Raw genomic sequence first — 13,373 nt, 5'->3', positions numbered from 1 at the left:
TGCTTGGTATTTATTTAAAATGGAGCCTCTGCAAAAATTTGTGTGTGGGAGGAAAGGTTATTTACGCTGCAATAAGTATGCGTTTTTACTGGATAAATGACATGCGTAAACTCCAAGGCTCTCCTTTGCGCTCTGCCAGTCAGTTCCTGCCTGTGAAATCGGTTTTGGAGACGGCAGTAAATGGCTGTGGGTGCTGCCTTCTTCCCTTCTGTAACCTTCTGTTCCTGTAGTCCAGACATGAAGGGCACAGATGTGGTCCTTTTTGTGTGTGCGTCAGTTTGGAATTGGTAGGAACGGTTCGCTTTGAAGAATCACAGTTATGGCTGGGTAAAAAATTACTTCATTCGCATCTTCAGTTTCTGCTGTATTAGGAATATCAAACACCAAATTAGAGGAAAAGTGGAACTAAAAAGCAAAATATATTTCTGAAGGTCTATGCTAGTAAGTAGTATCTTTAAAGTATTACCAGCATTTCTATATTTAGCCATTTCCTTTGTTACTGCATTTTTAAGTCAGAGAAGGCCAACTGAATGCCATGGACTCTTTCAACATTGCTAACAGATGAATGCACTAACAGGTGAATAATTTTTATCTTCTCTTGGAAGTGAAGGAATGTTAATTTTGTCACTTATTATAGAAGTGAGCGCATGCTGTGCCCTACCGTTCTGCGTGCAAGGTTTAGCATAGGATAGTAACCATGGTACCAGCCTAAGAGTGAGAATCGAGTTCCTGACATTTCTCAGCCAACACTCGCCACGTGGCTTAATGTAAGACCTTCACTATGTGCAAGCTGTAGTGTTCTCCCCCTGAAAATAAGGAACGTTAATGTTTGTTTCACTTGGGAGAGCATTTTGACATCTTCAGATGAAATATGCCATCATCGAGGCAATTACGGTGGAAAACAATGAGAGTATTTGGAACTAGACTAACATTTGAAATTAGACTGATTACTAGGTATTTTTTTTTTAGGTATTGTGAATTATGGTTTTAATAAAAAATTTGAAGTGAATTCAATAAATAAGTTGCTGCATCACTTGGTATACATGTAAGATTTTCATCTTTTTCCCCGTTGCAGTTAAGTTACCAACTTAAGGTGGGTATCATGTACTGCAAAGCTGGGCAAAGCACAGAAGAGGAGATGTATAATAACGAATCAGCAGGTCCAGCCTTTGAAGAGTTTCTTCAGCTCTTGGGAGAACGCGTTCGACTCAAGGGATTTGAAAAGTATCGTGCTCAGCTGGATACAAAGAGTAAGGCTTTTTCATTTTTTTTTTCCTTCAAGTGAACAAAATACATCATATAGTTGCTAACTGACTTTTTGGTAGAGAGTTCTTAAAAATAACCTCTTTGCTATAGGAAGACAGTTGCTCGATATTAGAAGTTAAAGCAGAGCAAATATGTAATTTGCCCCATACCCATATGGTCTTTCAACTCTAATAATTATTGGATTTTTATGCTAATTTGATATGAAATTATCACTAAAGCTGCAACAAGAAACCAGTAACTATGGAACCATTATCGGCATTGTGAATCCGTCATCGGTGTGTTGTCTAAAGAGTAATCAATACAGTTGGTATGTCATAATTTTTTTTAATGATATGCTAATAGACTGTTACAAAAAAGATTTTGAGAACCCATCTATGTAACCCACCTTGACAAGCTGATCTGTTGCTTTTCTGCTGTGTCTGTTGCATGTAGTTTTTCTTCCAGGCAGTTTTGTCTTACTCCTGCTATCAAATGTATTCCTCCCTCTGTGATTTTTCTTTAGAGTTATGGAAATTAAACTGGATTTGGCGGTTACATTATCAGCTTTAACTGTAAAACATATTGCAACAAAAATGCAGTGGAAGGATGATCTTGGGTGACAGTATCTATAAATGAAACTCCCTACTTTGGAATGAAGCTTGTGAAATACCTGTTTATCAGCTAGCGCATGTTATATTCAATTTGTAAATCTCTTTTAAAAATACTCACGGGGAAATTCTGGCCTGTCTTCCTTTTCTTTGAGTATTGGAACTAACTAGTTCCTATGGAAATCTTCTGTTTTGCTCACTTGCAGCAAAGGAAATCAAATGAGGAGTTGATTCATGAAAGCTGAAAAGCATTCATCAACTTCAGTGCAGCAAAAACTGTGCTTGTCACGGGTCTCCTGTCACAAATACAGTAACTTGCTGTGCTTTAGTGCTCCACCGTTCTGCTTTGTGTCCTTGGTTCTTACAGGGATCACCTTGCCATCCCCTCAGGCTGTTCTTGATCAGCCCAATCATCACTCCTCAGAGGGTAATAAAACTTCCTGTGGTTTTAAACCTAAATTAATACCTATTTTGCACACATTTACCATTGAGCCAGCTTTCTTTTAGTTGCAATACTTTATATTCCCTCTGTTGTATTTACTCCCTTGAGTGCATTTTCACATTGCAGTTGTCTCCTCTATGCCTTCATGATGTTACCCTTAACAAGCCAGGTCTCTCTTACTGGTATGGGAGGTGTGGATTTCTCCACTCCCCCCGCCCCATGCAGTATTACCTGGTAAGCTTCCTATGCACTCGTCCAAGTTTGAGTTCAGTCTCTGTAATTCTAGTGGCTAGGATTATATACACAATTCTAGAGGAGATCCAGGCGGTTTCTTGCTGTAACATTTCCTTGCCTTTACTGGAAATCTATTATACAGTAATTCTCAGGCTGGGTTTTCCTTTTCTGCAGCTCCAAAGTGTTATTTTATCAGTTACAAAAATAAGCTAGGTCAAAAATCAAATTTGTATGGAAAACAGAGGAAATATTTGTTATTTCATAGCTTCTGTGACCTCGTTACTTTCAGTAGTTAAAGTAAAATCCTCACTTTCTTCTGGTTTAGCTATTCAAGACATCTGAAAAAAACCTCTTTTTTGGTGTCAGTCCACACACACTGGGTTCTAGTACATGTAAACGCTGTATGATTAAGAGTTGAGTCATCTGCTCAGATATACCCCTGAAAGCTGTAACTGTGTCTTAAGTACTTCTTTGAAATGTTCTTCTAAACAGCAGAATTTTCCAGTAGTGTTTGAGTTCCTTCTTGTTGCTTCTGACTCGAGGGAAGAATTTTGTCAGATTTTGATTTTTATGTGCTACCATCTAGCACCTGTTGAATGGACACGTATGTAAACTTTTAATTGACCGAATCTCTCCTGGCTTTGAGAGTTGTCTTCTTCTAATGAAGGCTTTCTACTCAGTGTTGAGAGCCGACATGTCTTTTTCACATTGCCCAGTAGACCTACCAGCTCCATTCTGTATCTAAAAATACAAAAATCGAGAGGCTGTTCATGAACCCTTCACTATGATCAGAGAGGAAGGGGGATGCTCTGAGTAGGAACTTGCTGCTTTCATGAAGGGTTTCCTACATTTTCTTTCAGTCGAGGTCTACAAGCTCACATGCCTGGGACCTTATCAGCTAGAACTGCTTAGGAACTCTTAAGTTGTCCAAAATATTTTAGGTTATGTTGTCTGCAGGCTCCCTGAGGAAGCACCCGACTACACATATCATATACATGAGTTCTTAACGAGCTGGTTTAGACAGTAGCATATGTGAAAAATGGCAACAAACTTTTGTAATTTATCTTGATGGTGCTGTGTTTTCCTTTCTGCCAGTATGCAAAGCACAGACTGGAAGTGGTGGAAGAGAACATGGTGTTTTGGGGGCACAACACTAAGCTCTTTGGATAGCTACATTCGAAAACCCTTATTGTATATTCTGCGTAGGAGATGGCAAAAAAAAAAAAAAGCCACCTTGTGGTAGGCAAAATGCTGGAGACCAGAGATGGTCACAAGAGCTATCTCGGGTGTGGGGAAGATGTGAACAGCAGAATACAGACAGGCAATACGTCTTCGATAGGTACCCAGAGTAATCATTCTGTCTTTTCTGCCTTGAGCCTAACACAGAAAGGCCTGCAAAGGAGGAGGTTGTGTTTTTTACCATGGCTTAGGTTTACAGGGTTTTCTTAAAACAGCTAGGTCTACGGCTAGGAAGCGAGCTTCTCCCTTTTCCAGCTCTGAGCTCTTCTGTTGCTAGAGGTCACTGTCATGAAATAGTTCTTCTGGTCTCATTACTCAGGAAATTTTCCTGCATAAAAAATTCTGTTTAATGTCAGCACAGTTGATTGCAAAGATGCTCTTAAAAACAAATGTCTGTTCATTAACTTGCAGGAAAGGTCAGAGCTATGCAGGCTACTTTGCTAGTTCCTATACCTTTGACAATACTTTGCAACCTATGAAAAGCAGGTGCATGATTTAAGATATGATGAAAGATCTTCTCAGCATGGAGGGAAGTTGATTTGTATATGTACTCTGGAAATTTTCACAAGATGTTTTTAATTTATGCAAAATTTATTTAGAAAAGTAAAGTTGTTCTAGCAAAAGGCGGTTTCAGAACAGTTGTTGTTGTTAGAAATTTTTAGAATCAGGGGCCTAATCGGTAAGTATCCGTAACAGAGCTAATTTTTAAAAGGAGGAATCTCATGCATCCTATTAACTGAAAGCCTATTTAAGTATATTGGATCCTTCAAGGGCTATAGCTTTGGATCTCTGCCAGCGCCACTGTGGAAGAGAGCTGCTACTTTTAAAGTTTTGTTTGTGTATTTCTAGAATTACCAGAGGGGAAGCAGTCTATCTCCTGGCGGCCTGCAGACTTTGGATAGGAAATAAAGCTTGAAAATGTCATCTAGCCCACGGTTGCTAGGGAGTTTATGGGCATCACTTTAAAGTAATGAACATCACAGTAATCTTTCAAATTATATCTTCAGTCATTTTACTTTATTTTGTAGTTGTAATGCATGCTTTATTCCCTTCCTTCCTTCCCTCCCCCCAGTCTTATTTCCCAATATTTTAAATTGGTAAGTGAGATCAGCTATTTTAAATTGGTAAGTGAGATCAGCTGGATAATGCTAGGCCTGGTAACCTGGCGTGTGACCGGCAGGGTGGCAGTGCGGAGTGAATGAAGGACATTGATTAATGTGAGTTGTAGGAGTTTGAGTTATCTATGTGATGTGATTATGAACTTAGCTAATAATGGTAGGTTTCTCTATTAGATGTTTATACTGCATGACTTTTTGGTTAAAACACGAGAAGAATATAAAAACAGCACAGAAGATATTTAATAGATTAAAAATTTAGGGAATGAATGGACTTCAAATTGACGTTTCATTTAGGGGTTGTCAGTAAACCCCGATGTTTCTAATGAAATAGTACAGATAGATTACGTCCTTAACTTTTAATATTTAACATTTTTTCAACCACGTGGAGGTAAGACCAGACTTACTCTTGAGTCTGAGACATTCGCTGGGAGACCAATAGCCAAAGGAGCTCAGAGGTTCCTTGATTTCTTAAGGAGCAGAAATTGGGGATGGGGGGGAAGTTCATCTGCATTTCTCTGTGTTTGTGTTACACATATACTTTTGTATGTTACAAAATAAAGGATTCTGTCCTCGGGAATAGTGTCTGAAAATGACTTGGATATTAGAGAGGTTGAACATGAGTGCTTGGTGTAGTCCTTGTGTATAACAGAAAGGAGAGCAGGTTTGACAGGTGCTGAATTTGGGCCAATAAGTAGGAGAAACTAGTAATAAGGCAGGGCTTTTTAAGAGCAAAGGTAGATGTGAACAGCATTAAGCTCTGAAACTTCTTGTTCTTGTGCCTCGAATTGTGAGCACTGCTGCAGTTTGTAGCAATGGCTGTTCCTTCTCCTGCCTCATCAGGATTGGTTATTTTTTGTTTTCCTACAATTCCTTGCAACGTGTTTTCCTTTGAAACACCGAGTTAGATTTTTCTACGCATGCTGGCTTTTATACAGTTTCCTAGTGCAGAGGTTGTAGAAGTTCCTGTGGAAGCAGGCTGACAAAGTCGTGTGGCTTCATTGAGGTGAATTTATCAGCAGTATGCTGGTGCTGTCAGTCACAGTTCTGAGCACTGTTGGTGTTGGGAAAAAAACACTGAAATGGGAGTCTGTTAAGACAGTCCTTGTGAAGATAGCTGAGAAGCATTGGAAGGACAGAAGAATAAGGTGGATTTTTAAAGGTGAATAACGACAGAAGGAGAAGAAGATCAGATAAGCCCTCAGCTAAGTAATGAAATCCAGTAATGGGACAAGATTGAGAAGGCAGCATCAATAGGTATGCTGTAAACGGATGGCAGGAGGGGATGTCTTCAGTGTAAAAAGGTGCTAATGAATTTGTAGATCCCTCGGGCCTCTGTTAAATACAAGGAAATCGAAGTAAATTGCAGTGCTGGCTTACAGTTCTGACCTTGAAATGATGGATACTATTCCAGTGCACAGTCTTGGATTTTATTGCAATGGCAGTGATTTGATTTAGAGAAAACACCTGTAATTATTGTGTTGTACTTCAGAAAAAGTATTCTGGACTTGTAAGAAAGAAGAAATCTGAACGGTGAGAAAGATGCACAGTATGTAGTGGATATGGGCTTCTGTTTGTAGCTGGATTTGAATAACAGCGATTTAAGCTGTGAAGTACTTGAAAATAATTGGACTCGTTAAATGTGTCATTTGGATTGTAGCCTTATTACTGAGTTTGCAGAACCAGTGCTGTTCTGAGAAAGAGCCCTTTTCTGCCTGAAATGAAGTCTGCCCGGGAAAGTTGAAAGTTTGGCTTCAATGCATAGGTGGTGTTCTAGCATATTATTTGTCAGAATTGCTTTATTCTTTTCCTCTTCTCCCCAGCCCCTTTTGGGCCCCTTGCCCTCTTTTGGGACCTTCCTTCCCTTGTCTGTCTTCTTACCCACTTCCCTTTCCTTTTGCACCTGCTCCCCCTTTCCAGTTCTTTGTAATATTTTTGTATGCTCTATTTATGAAAGAAGATGTGCAAATCAGCGTATCGACAGTTAGACAAAAAAAAAGTCAGCAAGGGGTTATGTTGACGTATAGGTGACTTTCAGGTGCATCTGCCTGCTTCAGCGTGCATTGTAATGATCAGGCAGAGGATAGAGGCTGCTGTGAACTGAGTGCAAGATGAAAGTATTCCCTTTCAGCTGTTGTGCTGTTGTAATTAGGATTAAAAAGAAAATTTTCAGCAGTTAGCTAGTTTTTTGTAATGGCAATGTTGAGTGCTGGAAAAGAGAGCCCAATTTCTTGAAACAGTAACTGAGATTTTTTTTTTTTATAAGATTCTAGGATTTTTTTTTTCTTATTCCCATTTTATTCTATATACGTGATTTGGAAATGCAAAATCTCTATGCAGCTATAACATAGAAAATTTTCTATTTCATTTTATGGATGATGTTGCAGTTTTTCATTTACAGCAAAGCTACCTCTATTTTATTATTCTGAATTTGACAGAAAATGAAAACTTCTTGTCAAAGTTTACACCCAAAATCCGAGTAAATAAACTGTATATTTATGTTATTGTAAATGCCTCCCAAATCTCAGAGCTATTATCTCCTTAGTAACGTGATATCTCTGCTAATAAAAAAAGCCAAGGTGTGGTATTTAACAGCTTTTTAAAATACATTGCTATAAATAGCTGGGATTATATAATATAGTAGCATGTTTATATAACTTCAAATAACCAGGATGCTTTTTTCCATAATAACCAGGATGCTTTTTTCCATATATAAATCTAGTTATTATTAAAATTCTGTTTGAAAACAGGCTTTTTGTACTGTGGACAGCAGTTATATTTAATAGAATATATTCACTATTTCAGCTTTAAATGTGTTACTACTTAAATTAATGGAACATTTTTCAAGGTCTCTTTTTTTGAGAGAGAGAAAGAAAAAGTAAAAACAGAAGTTCCCAATTTGTCTGTAATCAAGTGTTGTCTTCAACCAACACTTTGTAAACTTTAATAATATCCCCTCTTCTTTTTTTCTTTCTAAACTTCACAATCCTAGTTTTTATCATTTTCTCTCCACATGGAAGTCTCTCCATCCACGTATAATTATTTTTGTGGCCTGTTTCTGGATCCCTTCTCTTTCTTCTATAACTTTTAAAATAGGGTGGCCAGAACCCAAAACAGGTGAGAGTACCTTTGATTAATATACCAGCATCATAATGTCATTGTCGTGGGCTTTTTCCATCAGCAGCTGTAAGCATGCTAGCATCCTATTTGAGTTTTTGACTGCTCCTATCCATACAGCACCTGGCTTAATGAAGGTTTTATCGGACTTCATTACAGTTAATTTAGAGTCCTGATATTTATGTTTAAAAGAACCCATTCTGTTCTTTCGTATATTGTGGGTTATATGTCCATTGATATTTAATTATGCATGAGATCATAGTATTCGTTTGCAGTATCTGTCTGCCTTCCTTTCTGAAGTCCTTACATTCCTTACAGTTCAGTTTCATTCCGATTAGCCTGAGATACTGGGTGGTGTCTGAAAATTATTTCAGACTTTGTTATCACTTTTCATGCTTAAATAGGCTTTCTTCAGGGTTTTCTGGTATAAATTCCCTATTCCTAACAAGTTCTTCACTGGGAAAAGTACACAAAAGTATGTGTGCCATTTATATGTGTCATTTGCTTTGGCAGGTGAATAAACTCTGGGTAAGTTTTTACTTGCTGACATTTCAGCTAGGATCAAGGATGAATAGGAATTCTTGTCTTGCCTGATGATTTTTCTTTGATAATAATGAAACTTCGGTTTGAAACTTTTTTTTTTAAATAATGCTTTTATTTTCTCTTTTTTCTTTAACTGAAGCTGATTCAACGGGTACTCACTCTCTATACACAACATACAAGGACTATGAAATCATGTTCCACGTTTCTACTATGTTGCCATATACTCCAAACAACAAGCAACAGGTAAGATAGACCATGCCTATTTAGAATTAATTTTTCCTCCATCTCAAAAGTAGCTGAACTATTGAATATTTATGACAACTTTCATATATTACTAGCAAAGAAAACACTTAGAGAGTCAGAAGTATCAAAAGTAAAACTGGCCATCTCTGTGTCAGGAAGATGAGAAAAGCAGATCATTGTAGGTACATCATAGGTAGATTTTTCTCCATAGGACTGTTTTCTATTCAATTATACATTATTTACTGAAACATTGATGTAAATATTATACAATAATGTCAGTAGCACGTCTGTGTTACATAAATAAGAGTTCATATCTTATGTCAAAAGGACCATAGTGTACTTGGCATGATTTTCAACCTTCTGCAGCAAAGTCCATTGCACTTCAAGGATTGCATTCAGCAAATTGTAATATGCACAGAATCAGAGGTGACACATGGGTGGTCCAGCACACTACACAGCACACTACACAAGAAGACATGAGACAAAATCTTTTTTTTTTTTTTTTTTTTTTTTGTTATTCTACTGAAGAGCTGTGTAGGCTGATCTGCTTTGTTACTCTGAAGTACCTGGTCTCGTTAAATGCTAGACCATCGTGTTGTGTGTGACATGTATGCATTTTACTCTAGAAATGATGTTATTTTGCATTTCTGCAAATAAAATGGAAATTTCCTTTAACAATAAAAGATAACACAGCATTCTTTTTAGTTTGTTTTTGTACACTAAATGTTATACTATGTAGTTTATCTTTCTCTTTTACTGTAGTCTTGGATTTACTGAAAGAAGCCTATGAGAAAATTATTATAGTGTGTCTTAAGGACAATAACAACTATTTTCAACTTGAAACAGAACCTACTTCTGGCTTGTAAAAATGCGTGAAGTAGGGAATGTTTTCCAGCTTCCATGCATCACTGATTACTCTGATACTAGCAGATTTTGTTGTTGGTTTTTCTCTTTGTTTAGCTTAAAATTTTCCCTAGCAAGATCTTCTTGTATGTTACAATTAGAAATGAAATTGTTACGAAAACGGAAATGCCCATGCCTGAAATTTATTAGATGAATAACATTCTGGTGCTTGTCATCTAAATCCTCAACTGTTTGTTTTCAGCTTGAAGTATCATTTGGAATATAAAAAACTTGAACAATAGTAACTTATAATAATGAGAAACAAATAATTGAAAATTATGAAAAGACTGTGTTTTAACCTGTGCATCTTTTTTTTTTGTTAAAGCTTCTGAGAAAACGACATATTGGAAATGATATTGTGACAATAGTTTTCCAGGAGCCTGGAGCACAACCATTCAGCCCAAAGAACATACGATCCCATTTCCAGCACGTCTTTGTCATTGTAAGAGTGCACGGTCCCTGTACTGACAGCGTTTGTTACAGGTAAGTATCGCTAGTTTCACTGAAAACATGGAATTTGAGTGGAAACGGAGGTGTCATTCCTCTTTTAAATTCTCAGTAGGGAAACATAATGAAAGGTAGGGGTCAAGGAGATTTTGGGTCCTGTGAATATAGAATGCTTTTTAAAAAGTAAACAGACACACGTAAGTCTGTAAAGGAAACACACCCAATGAGTAAATTAATGCTGTCAGTGTGTGTGTACACACACATATGCACGCACAGGCACATGCATATACGTATATACAAAAAAATCAAGCATTTGGGAATGATTTTAAAATTCCACTGTCACTTCCGTTTTGTTGTTTTCATTAAGAGTATGCTAGAAGAGTATTTCTGTTTTAATTCATATGAATTCACTTTTTGTTCAGATAATTTGGGCATCTGAGCTTATGTTCCATTTTTGAAATTAAGACAATGAAAAAGTACGACTAATCTTTCAGAAAGAAGCTAAGCTCTCTGAAATATTTTGTCTGAAATATCTTAGTTTCTTATCTCATTTCAATCCAACAAAGAAATTCCAGAGCATTATGCAGCAAAAAAAAAAAAATCTTGGTGTGACCTTAAAGTCAATATGATTAAAATAGAAAATGGTAATTGATAGTAACATATAAAAAAAAAAAGAATTGCAAGATGAGATTCCTATTTACCGTATTTTTTTTTTTTTAACCAAATTGAAAGCATATAGAAATAATGGTTTTGAGTTACATTTCTTTTTACGGTCAGTGAAACTTTTTACCTTTGATATATCCTGAACTCTTAATGTATTTTTATTTTTAAATGTTCACTGATCTCAGCAAACTTTTCTAAAGCTTCTTTATTTAAAATACGAAGTGTCAGAGTAATGGATTTAGAGTAGTTATCTTGAAATGAGGTAGCCTTAGAATTAACTTGTCTTTACTGAAATACCTAATGTTCACCTAAGTGTTTCATTCAGTCAAGTGCTTATTTAGAGGAAGAGCTAAGAGATGGTGTATTCATGTTTTTCAAGTAACTATAGTAATGTTTAAGGGCTTTTCCCTCCCCGTAAGTTTTTGGTAAAGCTCACGCAGCACTTCTGGAACTGACGATGAACTTTGTACATGTATTAAACTCTCCTGGAGTAGGCATGTTCATGTTGATACTCATTTTAAGGCAGCTTATTGACAAATTCCACTGCTACATAATTTATGTGGACATAGCTTGTTCTTAAAATTTTAGGCATATGTTTCAGCTCTTACTCTGTACAGAAACTGATTTTGAAGTAAAGGGAAAGTAGGAGATATATCCGCAAGGGTTACAGATGCATTTTCCATCTGAATTGGGTATTACAAACACAGAGAAAGATCTGCTTTTGGTTATTATTTTAAATAATATGACTTCATATTTTCAGTTTCTTCCTTTTAAAAGGCATGGGAAAGATTTATACTTGGTATACTGTAATAAATTTAAATATCTCAGGGTTCTATTTCTGACCTTCAGACTTCTGAGTCGCTTTCATTTCTCCCGTGTTCACAGCTACAAGGGCTGGAACCTTACTGGTTACTGTTAGTGAACAAAATTTGAGAATTTCAGCTTCAGTGATGCTACAGGCTTAAATTTTAAGGGGAGTGGGACAGGTAGGAAAAAAAATTGAGAGTGTCAGTGTTCATTTTGATACAGGAGACTGCCAGAGCATTTTATGTTCCAAGTACTGTCTTAAAGATTAAAATCCTTTCTTTTTTTTGTTCTCTCAGTGCAAACACTTGATTTAATTTTATAAAATTCCATTACGAAAAGTTTTTCTAGGAAACTTTTCAAAGTTGGTTTGACCTCTTTTTCACTGAATTATTTGGAACAGTTTCATAGATTCATAATTCTAGACAAAACAGGAAGCCATATAGCATAAAAATGTACTGGAATTTATATTAAAAACTACATAAAGGGAATAAAATCAAGCACTGTCTTGGCCAGTGATTCTCCCTCCCAACTAAGATAAACAATATTTCAAAAGTCTGGCTTCTCTGTCGGCATCGTTCGCTTCTTAAAACTTCTCTAGCATATGTTAAAGATTAAATACTTATCCCTGTGATTGAAAACCTCATCAGACAAAATGTCACTGGTAGCTTTTCATTACATCCAGTAACTGTGTTTAACGCTTAGGCTTCTTTCTCTTAATAACAGACCCTTTAGGACTGAAGATGATCAAGAGTCAGATGGTTGCATCACGAGCACCCCCTGTTGCATACTTTTAGATAGATTGGCATACATTTGAAGGAAATATGACAGGCAATGACATCTTTCAATATCAGTTGCCAGAAAATACCATTAAAAAAACCAAACCCAACAAAAACAAAACAAACAAACAAACAAAACACCCCACCACCCAAAACCAGAAGATATGGTTAAAGATTGGGTGCCTTAATTTTTATTTTTTATGTTCCTGTGTGCCCCCCCCCCCCAAGCTTTACTAGTATTTCTGCAATCTCAGTTATTGATTGGGGGGGATTTCTCTGATTATGTTTAAGGATTTAGATACGTTAGCGCAAAGTGTGAAAATAATACCACCCGGTCTTCCAAATGAAACACCACATACATTTCTAGTGTGTTCAGGTTCCATCCTGTTTTTCTTTATAAAACTCCCTTACCATGATATTTTGGGCAAAAGTAGTTAATGCTTTTTCAGGTCTAGTTATAGATATGTGGTAAATCATATTCAAACTGTCAGAGCATTTCTTGTCACAAAACTGTTGAAGTACAGCTGTCAGTCTCTTCTTAGGACAGGCTGCCAAGTGAATGATACTGGACTGGAATGGCAAATCTTCAGTGATGCTAAACAACTCTCATCTGCTCTGTATCAGAAGAGAATTGACCAGGGAGAATAGCTAAGCTTGTCGGCATTGCCTATGGCAATCTTATCGTCAGTCCATCACTTGGTACAGAAACTAAAAGGAAGAGTTGAAAAAGAAAGCATCTACTTCTAATATATGTCTCCAAATTTCTAATAAATTTCGTATTTCTAGTGGTTTTGGAGTCTGCTTCTATTACTAGTGTGCAATATCAGCTAGTGCAGTTTTCGATCCAGAAATTTAAAACATAATCAGTAGCGTGATGTATATATGCATTCAGTCACCAGAAGGTGATTCTTACAGTGAAACTGGCCTTGTGAGATGACTTTATTGTCTTTATCTTTTTTACTGTGTCCATTTTATCTATATTTCCAGTATT

General features: G+C 36.7%; 1 protein-coding gene across 11 annotated transcripts in view; it reads left to right on the top strand.

Moving 5' to 3' along the window:
• The window catches only part of SIPA1L1 (signal induced proliferation associated 1 like 1), a 232,186-nt gene that overhangs the window by 172,248 nt on the left and 46,565 nt on the right, over nt 1–13,373 (top strand). For all 11 annotated transcript variants that reach the window (XM_087746430.1, XM_087746434.1, XM_087746424.1 and 8 more), the window contains 3 exons: nt 1,076–1,250; nt 8,683–8,786; nt 10,015–10,172. In XM_087746430.1, coding sequence (XP_087602556.1) covers nt 1,076–1,250; nt 8,683–8,786; nt 10,015–10,172 — 437 coding nt within the window. The remainder of the gene's footprint in view (nt 1–1,075; nt 1,251–8,682; nt 8,787–10,014; nt 10,173–13,373) is intronic.

Source organism: Nipponia nippon, unplaced genomic scaffold, assembly GCF_047370975.1.
Source record: "Nipponia nippon isolate SJK-2023a ecotype South Korea unplaced genomic scaffold, ASM4737097v1 scaffold_10, whole genome shotgun sequence".
Classification (NCBI taxonomy): Eukaryota; Metazoa; Chordata; class Aves; order Pelecaniformes; family Threskiornithidae; genus Nipponia; species Nipponia nippon.
The sequence above is the reverse complement of the archived record's forward strand: the minus strand, read 5'-3'. Positions and strand labels throughout refer to the sequence as shown.